Source organism: Panthera leo, chromosome B2 (assembly GCF_018350215.1).
Source record: "Panthera leo isolate Ple1 chromosome B2, P.leo_Ple1_pat1.1, whole genome shotgun sequence".
Classification (NCBI taxonomy): domain Eukaryota; kingdom Metazoa; phylum Chordata; class Mammalia; order Carnivora; family Felidae; genus Panthera; species Panthera leo.
The window spans coordinates 104,039,468-104,052,528 of record NC_056683.1 but is presented as its reverse complement, the minus strand read 5'-3'; the positions used below and the strand labels follow the sequence as shown (position 1 = coordinate 104,052,528).

Here is a 13,061-nt window from a genome sequence, read left to right as displayed (position 1 = left end):
ATGAGAGGTGCAAGAACATACCTCAGGTCTCAGAGCAAGTTGCAAGGTAGGCCTTGAACCCATATGTGTCTTAAGTCTGTGCATTTGTACTGCCTCGATTTTCAAGGATGTCAGGCCCATCGCCGGCTGTGCAAAATGGTGAAGCACACGGCTCCCCACTCAAATGGCTAGAGGCGCTGTACTCCAGGTCTGTATGTACCTGGGAGTGAAACCTACAACTCCATGTCCCTCAACAGTCATCCAAAGCTGAGAAACCAAATTCATGGAGCACTGCTTGAAGGACGTGTCGTTTATCAACCTTTCAGAACATCTAAAGCCCAGACCACTGGTGGGCTTTTAGCATCCTGGCCCCCGTAACACTGCTTTGCTAAACTGTACCTGGGTGGTGTTGCTGTCGACAGATGTTGAGGGATGTTACGAGAAACAACTACGTCTCTCAGCATTGTCTAATATAAGGATACGGTCATGGTCGAGCACTTTTAAAACAGCATTAGCCTAATTTGTTATCCAGTATTGTAGAAGACCATGAAAATGGAATGACTCATTACTTACCCAAGAATATATTCACAGAGAAGTCGACAGTAATCACTGTGAGAACTTGTAATTAACAACAGAATTTTCCCAGCATTCTTTAGCTGTCGAAGCCACTTTTTCACAGATTCAGGACAAGTGTGTAAATATCTGCCTGGATCTCTCTTTATTTCTGGAAAATATATTCCACAGTTTTCTGAAAAATAAAAATGTCAAAGAGATTTTTCTTTAAAAAAATTGAGAGGAGGGGCCAACGTGGCAGAGAAGTAGGGGGTTCCGAAGTTCCCTTGTCTCTCCAACAAAGCAGTGTTGAAGCCAAAGGACTTTGAACTCCAAAAGTCCAGGAGACAGACACAGATTCACTTCTAAAAAAATTGTTTGACTCTGTATATTCTTCAAACAAGTTCATCTCTCTCAAAGCTATAGATAAAAAGAGAAAAACTTGATTCAAACATAGCAATGATGCCATTGCTAACTGCTTCTTAAGAATACTTCCTGTTCTGGGGAGTCTGGGTGGCTCAGTCGGTTAAGCATCCGACTTCAGCTCAGGTCATGATCTTGCAGTTTGTGAGTTTGAGCCCTGCATCTGGCTCTGTGCTGACAGCTGGGAGCCTGGAACCTGCTTTGGTTTCTGTGTCTCCCTCTCTCTCTACCCCTCTCCTGCTCGTGCTCGGTCTCTCTCTCAAAAATAAATAAACATTAAAAAAAAAGAGAATATTTCCTATTCTTTACTTAAGGACATGACGAATGAAAATGTCAACTGAGAATGTTGGATATTTGATAAGAACTGATAAACTATTGAAATAGATAACAGAGGTGCCTGGGTGGCTCAATCGGTTAAGTGACTGACTGTTGATTTCACCTCAGGTCATGACCTCATAGTTCTCAAGATTGAGCCCCGAGTCAGGCTCTGAGCTGACAGCATGGAACTTGCTTGGGATCCTCTCTTTCCCTCCCTCTCTCTGCGCCTCCCCCACTTGTGCACTCTCTCTCAAAAATAAATAAATAAAAACTTAAAAAAATAGATAACATAAAAAAGAATATAATCAGCAGGGTTTTTTAATTTCTTGAAAAAATGTTTATTTTCGAGAGAGAAAGAGAAAACATTCTCATGTGGGTGCAAGTGAGCAAATGGGGGAGGAGCAGAGAGAGAGGGGAACAGAGGATCTGAAACAGACTCTGCACTGACAGCAGAGAGCCCGATTTGGGGCTTGAACTCACGAATCATGAGAACATGACCTGAGCCGAAGTAGGACATTTAACCCACTGAGCCACCCAGGCGCCCCTAATCAGCAGTTTTGAGTCCGGAAAAAACCTTACTGCATTTGGAATGTCAATTAATAAATATTCTTTCAATCATTCAACAAATATTTGCTGAATACAAACGACAAATAAGTATTCAGATAATGCCCCAGAAAGGCATCTTTGGCATGAAGCCAGTGAGAGGGGAGCTGGGTTCTTCAGAGTCACAATTGTTTTGCAGATGGAATTCAGACTAGAAAGCCAGTCTAGTACAGCCTGTGGGAGGTGCTGAGATGTCAAATGGAAAAACCAGCTAGAAAAGGTCAGAAGGCACTGCAACTGACAGCAAAAGGACTTCAATCACTGAGCAGGGCCAGCAGGCGCTGACCCTTTGAGTCTTTAGAGAGTCCAAGGGGTCAGTCTGAGCTCTGGGACAGATGGTGCCAGTATCTCCAGAAGTTCTGGTCAGACCCACCCACAATGCTTGTCAGGGTGCCTTGAGAGTGGTGCATACTTAGCAGACACTTGTAGGTTTGCCTGAAATGCTACTAGATTCATAAAGTACTTCAGAGATATTGTTCTGTAAGGGGTAGCATTAATAAACAGAAAAAGAGAACCCAACTTCTTTAACTACTAAGAAAAGGACACAAGCATAAACAAAACCACAGGAGAAAGAGCTTGTAATGAATGATAAACTCTGCCATGGATGTGGGCTATACCTTTAATTCTGTACAGTTTCACGCACTTAAAATAACAGATAATCAAAGTTATTATTTCAAGAATAGCAGGAGGAAGAAGAGTCTCTAAGCAAAAAGCCAAAATGAAACAAAGACCAGAAATGGTAGCAAACACTGTTGTCTGCCTGCCCAAATCCCACCGCTTCTCCTTGGCTGGAGACACTGCTTTTCTATGAGGCTGCACCCTCTTCTGAGGGGCTGGGTGCTCAGGGAGGTCATGGGTCTCTATCAGTTGAACCTGTGTTGGTGATTCCTTCCACCTGCAGTGCAGTGAATTGTTTAGGAAGCGCTGGAGACCCGTGCCTGGTCAGTGGGATCTGAGAACTCTGAGACTCTCTGGAATCTTGAATACACCACCAAGAAGACATCTACATACGAGTATACATCCCCTCTTCTACTCTGTGCTTTGCTAGGCTTGCACATTCCACCTAGAAGGGCAGCAGCTCTCCTCAACACAAAGCTCACGTCTGACATAACCAGGATGGCTAAGTGGAAATCTGAAAGGAACCTGGGTTCCTGATGACATCATCAGGTCTGTGATTAAGACACTGAATGAACTAACCATTGCTGAAGGTACCAGCCAAACTGGGGACTTCTGGTCACATGACTCAATTTAACAACAGCTCAAATATCAAGTATATCTCTTATTTGTAGCCTACAGTCCCTCTACTCAGAAAATGATATACTGCAAGAATTAATCACAACCAGACCAAAAAATAACACCCCCCACCCCCTCCCATGTTACAATATGAGAATAATATACAGACATAAAGAGACCCAGAACAAAAACAAAGTTCACACTCTTCTTGTGTTTTGCCGTACAGGAACACTATGTAAATCTCTCTGATCTCTTAATATTGTACAAACTATGTAATGACCCTTAAATAAAAGTCTACAGAGAAGAGAAGGTAGTAGTAAGAAAGGGCTAATTTAAGGCAGAAAAAATTAATAAAATGAAATAGCTAAGAATTTGTTTGGCGAATGATTATCGAAGTAAAGGGCAGAGGCAGTGTCTCTCTCAGAATTTCCCAGAAAAACAAAGCTTCTATAGCAATAGAACTATTACGGGATGGAAAACAAAAGGTATGTGTATATAATGCTGAAAACATTTACATACTTAAGCATCTATATTCAGAAACGACAGCTGAGGGGCTCCTGGGTGGCTCAGTCAGTTAAGTGGCAGACTTCAGCTCAGTTCATGATATCGTAGTTTGTGGGTTTGAGCCCCGCATCAGGCTCTGAGCTGACAGCTCCAAGCCTGGAGCTTCGGATTCTGTGTCCCCCTCTCTCTCTACCCCTCCTCTGTTCACTCTCTCTCTCAAAAATAAATAAACATTAAGAAAAAAGAAAGAAAGAAACGACAGCTAAGAAAAAAGGCTATTTTTTCCTTAGCTATGTGTGCTCAGTGCCATCTAGTGATCAAAATATGAATTACTGCTACAAAACTATTCCATTTCCAAATGAATAACAAAATAAAGCACGCACATTTAAATACTGTATTTGAAAATTCTTGCCTAAATTAGTTTCATTAGTTTTCTTTAGAGTTAATCCAAAAGAGTCCAAACATAATACTTCAGTTGGAGAAAATGACTCTCTGTGGCAATAATATGGGTGTCCTCATTTTGTTCACAAGACAGATTAAGGTGAACTAAAAAAGGTAAGTCCTGTACAAACAGTTGCCCAATAGTAGACTATGGGTCACTATTATTATAAACAATCACTGGCTGCTGTTGGGGAATATACAGGTATTTCCGTAACCTCAAATCGTTAAAGGAACAGGAGATATAACTACACAATACACATCCATCTTCTTTAAATTTTATTTTTATTGCAATCTAGCTGACATATAAGCATTGTGTAAGTTTAAGATGTACAATGTGTTGGTTTTCTGTATTTCTATATTGCAATATGATTACTACCTTAGCGTTTGCTAGTACCTCTATCATGTCACATAATTATCTTTTCTTTTTTGTGGTGGGAACAATTAAGATCCAGTCTCTTAGCAATTTTGGAGTTTCTAATATAGTACTGTTGTCTATAATACACACTCATATTTTTATTGAACTAAATCAAGGTATTAAACCAAAGGAAGTTAGGTTGAACACACTACATTGGATAATAATGGTCTATTAAATTATCTCCTTGAAGTGACTGTAACCTCCTAAGGGTAGGGAGCCCGACTTTCTGCTTAGCATGGAACAGTCATTCAATGAATGAATACTTAAATTAGTGCAGGGGCAGACCCAGGGATATTTATGTTTATTAAAAGTCAAAGTAATAATATGATTTGTAGCATATAATCTCACTGTGAATGACAAAAAATTGTCTTATTCATGTCCTGTCAAAGTCATTGTATCTAAATTACCTTCCATTTTTTTTACCCCTACTGAAAAAATCATGTTTAAATATAATTTTATCTTGATAAATTAACACTGACTGCACAAGATGGGGAATTTACACCTAAGGTAGAAGGAAAGGAATGGTCTTGTTTGTTCTCAACACACAAAGTCGCCTGTGTTTTTACTTAACTTTAAAGCAATTCTATTTCGCTGCCCCTTTATATAACTCATTTTCCTAGTCTTTGCATCCCTCTCACGTCCTTAGATATTTTCTGTATACAGATGGGATTAAAAGTACATTTTTTAAAAAGCTAGTTCTAAAGAATAAAAGTTTACTAGCCCTCTTATATTAAGAATATTGGTTAATAAAGAGTCATGAAAATAATAGCAAAGTGTTGCAACAATCTGATATGCACATAAAATGTGCTGCTTGTATCAAACGTGACTGAGGATGTGGGGACCTCTTGTGGTTAAAAAAAAAAGCACAACTGGAACATTAAAAACACTTTTTTAGTTAAAAAAAAATTTTTTTTTAACGTTTATTTATTTTTTGAGACAGAGAGAGACAGAGCATGAACGGGGGAGGGTCAGAGAGAGAGGGAGACACAGAATCCGAAACAGGCTCCAGGCTCTGAGCTGTCAGCACAGAGCCTGACGCGGGGCTCGAACTCACGGACTGTGAGATCATGACCTGAGCCGAAGTCGGACGCTTAACCGACCAAGCCACCCAGGCGCCCCAACACTTTTTTAGTTTAACAGACAATTGTGCCACATCACTATTTCTATTATCATGGAATAAGGAAGCATTTTTCTTGTTAACTGTGTCACTACTGTTCGTGTGATTTGTGGCGGGAGTTTTCAAAGCTCTCGGCCAAGGGGATTAGAGATGCTGGGATGCCAACACCTCCACCATCAGCCTCCACTTAAGGTCTGTTGCTCCCACTGCAGAGCATGATACAGGAGAGATTAAAATGTTTACAACCTTTACAAGTTACAGAACAGCATGTTAGTGAACAGCTGAAATGTTTAGCTCTAAACTGTTCAAATGAACCTGCTGCAAGAGATGATATAATTAATTTTCTGAAATTAATTACATTTCAGAAATGTACACTACATAAATTTGGGGCCAAGAGATGCTGAAATATTTTTTGAAGGATAACAGAGATAAGCAATCTCAGACCTTGTCTGATAAAGAGAAAGCTTTTATTTATAGAGGGCAAACGATGAAACAAATTTAATACTAGGACAGACCTCCTGTTTAGGGTCCCTTTATGGTTTTTTTCTATCTAATATATTTGTAAATAAAGAAATGCAGAATATCTAGGTTGAGTAAAGTGAAAATCTACATGCTAAATATAATGGTTGGTAAAGGACAACAAATAAGAATTGGAAAATGAAGTATATAATGTAATGAAAAATCATTTATAAAATTTATATTTAAACAGGATTTGACTTCTATCTCTGTATCGTGACCTACTTGGAAGATTCTGATTTAATTGGTCAGGGCCGGGGTGATGACACTGGTATATATTTTTTTAAGTTTATTTAGGTATTTTGAGAGAGAGAGAGAGAGAGAGAGAGGGTGCAAGTAGGGTAGGGGCAGAGAGAGATGGAGAAAGAGAACCCTCAGCAGGCTCTGTGCTGTCAGCTCAGAGCTTGATGTGGGGCTCAATTTCTTGAATTGTGAGATCATGACCTGAGCTGAAATCAAGAGACAGAAGCTTAACTGAGCCACCCAGGCGCTCTGACACTGATATTTTTTTTTAAAAGCTCCCCAAGTAACTTTAATGTGCAGCTAGGATTAAGGATTATTACTCTAAGATCTAAGAACTAGGACTCTTGCTATTATTCTCTCTATATCCTGCCTTCCTCATTGTATATCATAGGCTCTCAGAGGACAGAGCTTCTTAATTTTACAGTATCTTTATAAGTTAACATACAGCCTTATACCTAATAGGCAATCAATACATATTAATTGCTGTTGATGTGTGATGTCACACATAGGCACACTGAATGAAGGACCTTGTCTGATAAAGAGAAAGCTTATGCTGGAGACCAGTATGAAGAGAAGGGAAAGGATATGAGGGTTGAAAATTTATAAATTAAAAAAAAATGCTATTTATTTTTGAGAAAGAGAGAAAGAGAGAGAGAGAGAGAGCGAGCAGAGGAGGGGCAGAGAGGGAAGAAGACACAGAATCGGAAGCAGGCTCCAGGTTCCCAGCTGTCAGCACAGAGCCTGACATGGGGCTCGAACCCACAAACTGTGAGATCATGACTTGAGCCCAAAGTTGGATGCTTAACCAACTAAGCCACCCCGGTGCCCCACAGGGGGTTGAACATTTAAATGCAAGAACACAGACAATGCTAAGGGAGACTGGCTTGATATGTTTGACCCAATAGAGGGGGTAGTAAATTATGCTGCTTGAATCTGTGATTCCCAAACCTGGGATCACAATGGTCTGTGTAGCACTTGCAACAAATATCCATTCCTGTGCCCCACTCCACAGATGTCTGATGGGGCTCCACAGATTCACAGCTGGCTGATTAGACATTTGCAAACCTGTAGATGGACCATTTTAATCTTAGTCTACACCAGTATCTACACCTCCATGGTGATGTCACAGCCAGATAACTTTAGTCAAAATGAACACCCACTGCCACAGCGTCTCCTCCTCTAATATTTATCTCTGCTTTATGTAGACAATCTTTTAAAAATTGACCTCGAAGAATCTTTCAATTCTTTGAGAATTTCTGTAGATAAGTGGTTCTCAAACTTTATCGTGATCAGAATCACCCAGAGAGCTTGTTAAAACACTCTTACTAGAGTTTCTGATTCAGTGTGTTTGGGTGGGGCTTGAAAATGTACATTTCTAACAATTTCTCAGGTCAGCTGATAGTGGGACCACACTTTTGAATATTACTGCTGTATTAAACCTTTATAAAACCAGATAGTTTTTTTTAATCCTTTTTCTCCTAGAAGAAAATCCTCACTATTTGGGCGAAAAGTGCAAAATCAGAGTAAGCATGTTTAATATTACCTGATGAAAATTCTCAAACTTGTGTCTTACATTAAAATGAATCTAAACAAACAAGGTTTTAAGTTTGTAAAAATGATTTTTATTTCTTATAATGGAAAGATATATTCAAGGGTAAATATCTGATGGGATTTTTTTCACAGTATTAATTTTACATTCTTTTTCATTTATCTATCATGAGAGTAGTAATTTTGTAGGTAAAGCAGAAAAGCCTGTGCTTTGGAGTTAGATTGGCCTAAGTTTGAATTCCAGGTTTGCCACCTGCTATACTGGTTGTATGATTTTTGAGGAAGTCTAGAAGCACAGTTAATTTTTACTAAAGCTCATTATAATTGGAGGGGTATTTGCATGTTCTTCTGTGTGTTCACTTTATTATACATATCACATCACAGGAGCTTTGCGCAGTGGCAGTATCGTAGCCAATGAGGTTTATCCGAGGCGCGATTATTGCTAATTGAAAACTTTTCCCATATCACATCACAGGAAAACACGTGTAGTGGACTGAATACCCAAGGGGGCTACAACAGTCTCTCCCACCTCATGAGTGTCTAGAATTGGGGTTGAACTGTTCCATTCCTTTGAATGCCGACAGGCCCTTGTATTACTTCGACCAATAGAATGGGGGCCAAGTAACACTGTGTTAGTTTCAGGAGTAGCCCTTAACTGGCCCGGGAACTTCAATTTTCTGTCTCTTGGAAGCCAGGGTCAGGTAAAAAGTGCAACCAAGCTCAGACCACCATGCTGTGAGGAGCAAGTCTGAAGAAGAGCTTAAGTGCACATGTTCTAACTGCCAGAACAATGAGTGAGCCCCCTCAGACATCCAGCCTAGTCAGGCCTTCAGATGACTGCAACCACGTGGGAGACCCCAAGTGCAAAGCACCGAACTCAGACCAGAATATCAGTGACAATAACAAAGCGTGGCTTTAAGCTACTAAGTTTTGTGGTGGTTTCTTATGGAACAATAGAAAACCAGAACAAGATACTTTGGAATAGTGTCATAATTCTAATTATCATCTCCATGCAATTCAAGATATATTAAGAAAACATTTGTTAATGCTTCTAGAAACATTTGAAATACAAGCAAACAGGCTCTAAATTGTTTTTGTTCACCTCCAAAGAATAACTCAAAGGTTCCTATTGTATACATATTTACAGAACATAAATACATGCATGGCTTATGTTAACATAAATCTTTTGAACAGTTTAAATAAAACTAAAATTAGCAAGTATTTAAGGCACATTCACATAGCACTTCTGACTTCTCACATACTTCAAATGTGAGCTACTTAGGAAACTGAGACAATAATCACCAGTTGCTGAAGTACATAGTGATTACAACAGGAAAAAAAATAAATCTTTTGGGATGTTTATCCCCCATTAACCTCAAATCAAAAAGCATTTGAGGTTTCTTCAAAAAACAGGTTGGTCTTCAAACAAATGTGCATTGTAAAGATTGTATTTTATCACAAGGGTGCACTGTTTCCTTAATTACTTTAGCTGACACACCCTCAACATCTTCAGAAATATCTTTTCTTACTAATAAAGCCAAAAGTATGCAGAACTGTGACTCACGAGGAGGAAATCAACTTCAGAACGCGCATAAAGATTACAGTCACTAAAGATGACTTATCCAATATCTGGTCTCACAGTGTATTATACAAACAGTAAGGCCCTAAGAGCTAGTAAGTCTGTGCCACTTCTGTACCTAGGACACACGGAACTTTGGGAAACAGTTCTTTTAATGAGGCATTGATCTGTTTTTCACCACACGTTTCCACCCAAATCTGTACTGCATCAGATGTATCCTCTATATATTTTTGCAAAATGCCACCTGGCCAGTTACTCCAAGTTGATTAAAAAAGAAAAAAAGAAAAGGGCAACAATAATAATTTTTTAAATTAGATTTTAATTCACATCTTCTGGCAGAGGTTTTACTTTTATAATAGAAAACTTGAAATTGTAGACTTGATAAAATAGAAAAGTGTTAATATCTACTTCATATAGCAAACGCAACTACATAGGATCTAAGTGTAATGCTCTACAATACTGCTTGAGGAGTAATAATGCCCTCGACCAGAATTCTTAACCCATGGTACGCACATGGCCTCCAGCGGGCGAATAAAATCCAAACACTGTTTGCAACGCTGTGCCTGTGACTATATTTGTGTGCATCTGGGGGAGCAGAGCAGGTGCTCTAGTCTACATCAGATTCCTGGGGCCAGGATCATGTGGTTCCCGAGAGGTTAAGAATCATAGATTTAGATTTCTAAGACAAGAACAGCCCAATGGAAAAAGCATTCCAATATGCCCTGTTTGTTACTGTCAAGAGAAATGTTATACATATGTCTTAGAAAAAACGAGATTCTCTGTAATAGGTGATAGATAATTCCTAGAGCACCCTGCACGTTTCTACATGTATAAAGTCCAATAAACTTATATTTATTTAGGGTGGCTAAAGTATTGCTCTTGCTAATTTAATTTGTAGGTTGAAAATTACCAAATATACAACTTAAAAAATATACATAACACATAATATTGTTAAGGTTGGAACTACACTGACGTTGAAAATAAAAAAAATGTTTAAAGAAATTTATGATTGAAGGAGATTAATGAGATTAAATGCTTACTTTTATTAAATGATATATTCTTGGGGCGTCTGGGTGGCTCAGTCGGTTAAGCGCCCAACTTTGGCTCAGGTCATGATCTCACAGTCTGTGAGTTCAAGCCCCGCGTCGGGCTCTGTTGTGCTGACAGCTCAGAGCCTGGAGCCTGTTTCAGATTCTGTGTCTCCCTCTCTCTGTGACCCTACCCCGTTCATGCTCTGTCTCTGTCTCAAAAATAAATAAACATCAGAAAAAAAAATTTTAAATGATATATTCTTGCTATACGAAATCCGTTATATTGGGTTTTCTACTGCCGTATAAAAAACTGCTTCAAACATAGTGGCTTAAAACAGCACTATATTATCCTATCTCATGGTTTTGAGGGTTGACAGAGTTCAGCATTCAGCTGGGTGGTTCTCACTTGGGGTGTGCCAGTCAAATGTCACTGGGTCTGGAATCACCTAAAGTTTCCTTCACTCACTGTCTGGCACCTGTCTGGAATGGCGGGAAGAGCGGGGGCTGCCGAAACATTTTTCTCCTTAGCTAGCTTGGGCTTTACCGCAGCATTCCAGTCTCAGGATGGCTGGATTTCCCCCACAGCAAGTGTTCAAGACACTAAGGCAAAAGCTGCGAGGACTCTTATGACACAGCCTAAGAAGTCTAGTGGTGTCATTTCTGCTGCACTTTACTGATTATATGGCGCTGGCTCATTTTTAAGGAGAAGAAAACAAGGGTGTAAATTCTGGGCAGCATAGTTCATTAGGAGCTCTCTTTCAGACCAGCTACCAAACATGCTAATATTTGGGTGTGATTTCTGCCAGGATATTTTCTATTCATATGTAACTGTATGGCAATTTTAAGCACACCACATAGAGTTTTTTACCTGTGCTTTTTGCTCGCCATCACGTTTGAGCAATTTCCTACAGCATTCTCATTCATTTCAAAACATTTTAATGGTTTTAATACCAAACTTTCTACATGGATTTATATACAATTATCTTGTCTGTAAAAATAACTGACATACTTAGAGTGCTTATTTTTGCCCAACACAATTCTAAGACCTTTACAACTATTAATGTATTTAACACTTGCGATACCAACCCTGTGAGATGGGACCTATATTATTCCCACTTTGCAGGTGAGAAAACTGAGAAAGAGAGAGGCTAAGGAACCTGTCCAAAGTCACAAAGCCAGAATGTAGCAGAGCCAGGATGTGAATGCAGCCAGTCTACTTTCAGAACTTGTGCAACAGTGCCTCTCCAGTGATATGGCATTTGGGCACTGTATAACTTTCAGGACACCAGAAATGCCCCCTTCTCCCTCTCCCTCTCCCTCTCCCTTTTTATGTGGTACCCTATTAACACAGTATCACAGTTCAAGGGTTTTGGGATTGATTGGAAATTGAGTAAGTGAGAGTTTGAGATTGGAGCAAATCAAGTTAGATTTCTCTAGAGGCAAAAAAAGTATCTACTGGCATGGATTCTAATTCTAATCACAGAATATAGAACTGGGAGGCGCCTTAGAAATCACCTACTTCTTCCCTGTCCTGTTAAAGATGAATTAGATTTTAATGAGTAAATTCTAAAGATGAGTACACACTACAGATTTGGCTCAACACTAGTTACTGACAAATTTGGGAATGGAATAAATACAGTGCTCCAGACTAAACCTTAAGTAACCTTATCACTTACATAATGTTAAGTGTTACGTTACATAAGTTGCTTACATGTCTTGTTTTAGATCTAAATTATCTGGTGATCAGTGTCTGTGAAAGAAAAAATAACACATTCAGAAGAAGCAGAGGTCAAGTTCCTTAAGTGATATACTGATTTTGCGGTGTAATTACTGAATAATGGGCTTTTCCTCAGAATTTCTATAGGAGTACTTTGTAGTTACTAAGCTGAAGTTATCTATGCAATTATCTAGAAACAGAGATCTTATACTGGGATAGGAAAAACAAAACAAAACAAAACAAAACAAGTGTATTACATTAAGGAAGAAATATTATTTCCCTTCCTGGAATGCACTGTCCTCCCTTTGCTGATCAGGAATGTCTGTGGCCTGTCACAAGGCCATGTTCTCTGTTTAAAAAAAAAGGAAGGGGTGCCTAGGTGGCTCAGTCAGTTGAGCATCCCACTTTGGCTCAGGTCATGATCTCACAGTTATGAGTTCGAGCCCTGCCCTGCAATGGGCTCACTGTTGTCAGTGCAGAGCCCACTTGGGATCCCCCACTCTCTCTCTCTCTCAAAAACAAAATAAACATGAAAAAAACCAAACCAAACAAAAAAAACAAGGCAGTGTTCTCTGTGCAGCCTGTCCCAGGCACAAGGCCTCTGAACCGCAGTGATGATATTCATCACACTACACAGTAATAAACACTTGTAGTGTGTTTATGTAGTTTTCTTTCTGAGACCGAGATCTTTCAGAAAAGGAACCGTGTTTGCATTTTTTACATTCTTGATTGTCAGGCAAACAGTAAAGGATTACTAATTGCGGAAGTGTGTAGGGGTGGAGAGCTGCCACACAAAACTTACCAGTTGATCATAAAGACTGGAGTTGGCAAACCACAGCCTG

At 39.4% G+C, this 13,061-nt stretch overlaps 1 protein-coding gene and 1 pseudogene across 3 annotated transcripts in view; one reads left to right on the top strand and one right to left on the bottom strand.

The window, feature by feature from the left end:
* NT5DC1 (5'-nucleotidase domain containing 1) overlaps positions 1-13,061 on the bottom strand; it is a 138,765-nt gene that overhangs the window by 25,558 nt on the left and 100,146 nt on the right. For all 3 annotated transcript variants that reach the window (XM_042939654.1, XM_042939655.1, XM_042939656.1), the window contains exon 7: positions 553-727. In XM_042939654.1, the coding sequence (XP_042795588.1) occupies positions 553-727 (175 nt within the window). The remainder of the gene's footprint in view (positions 1-552; positions 728-13,061) is intronic.
* On the top strand, positions 8,278-8,403 carry LOC122220894 (annotated as a pseudogene).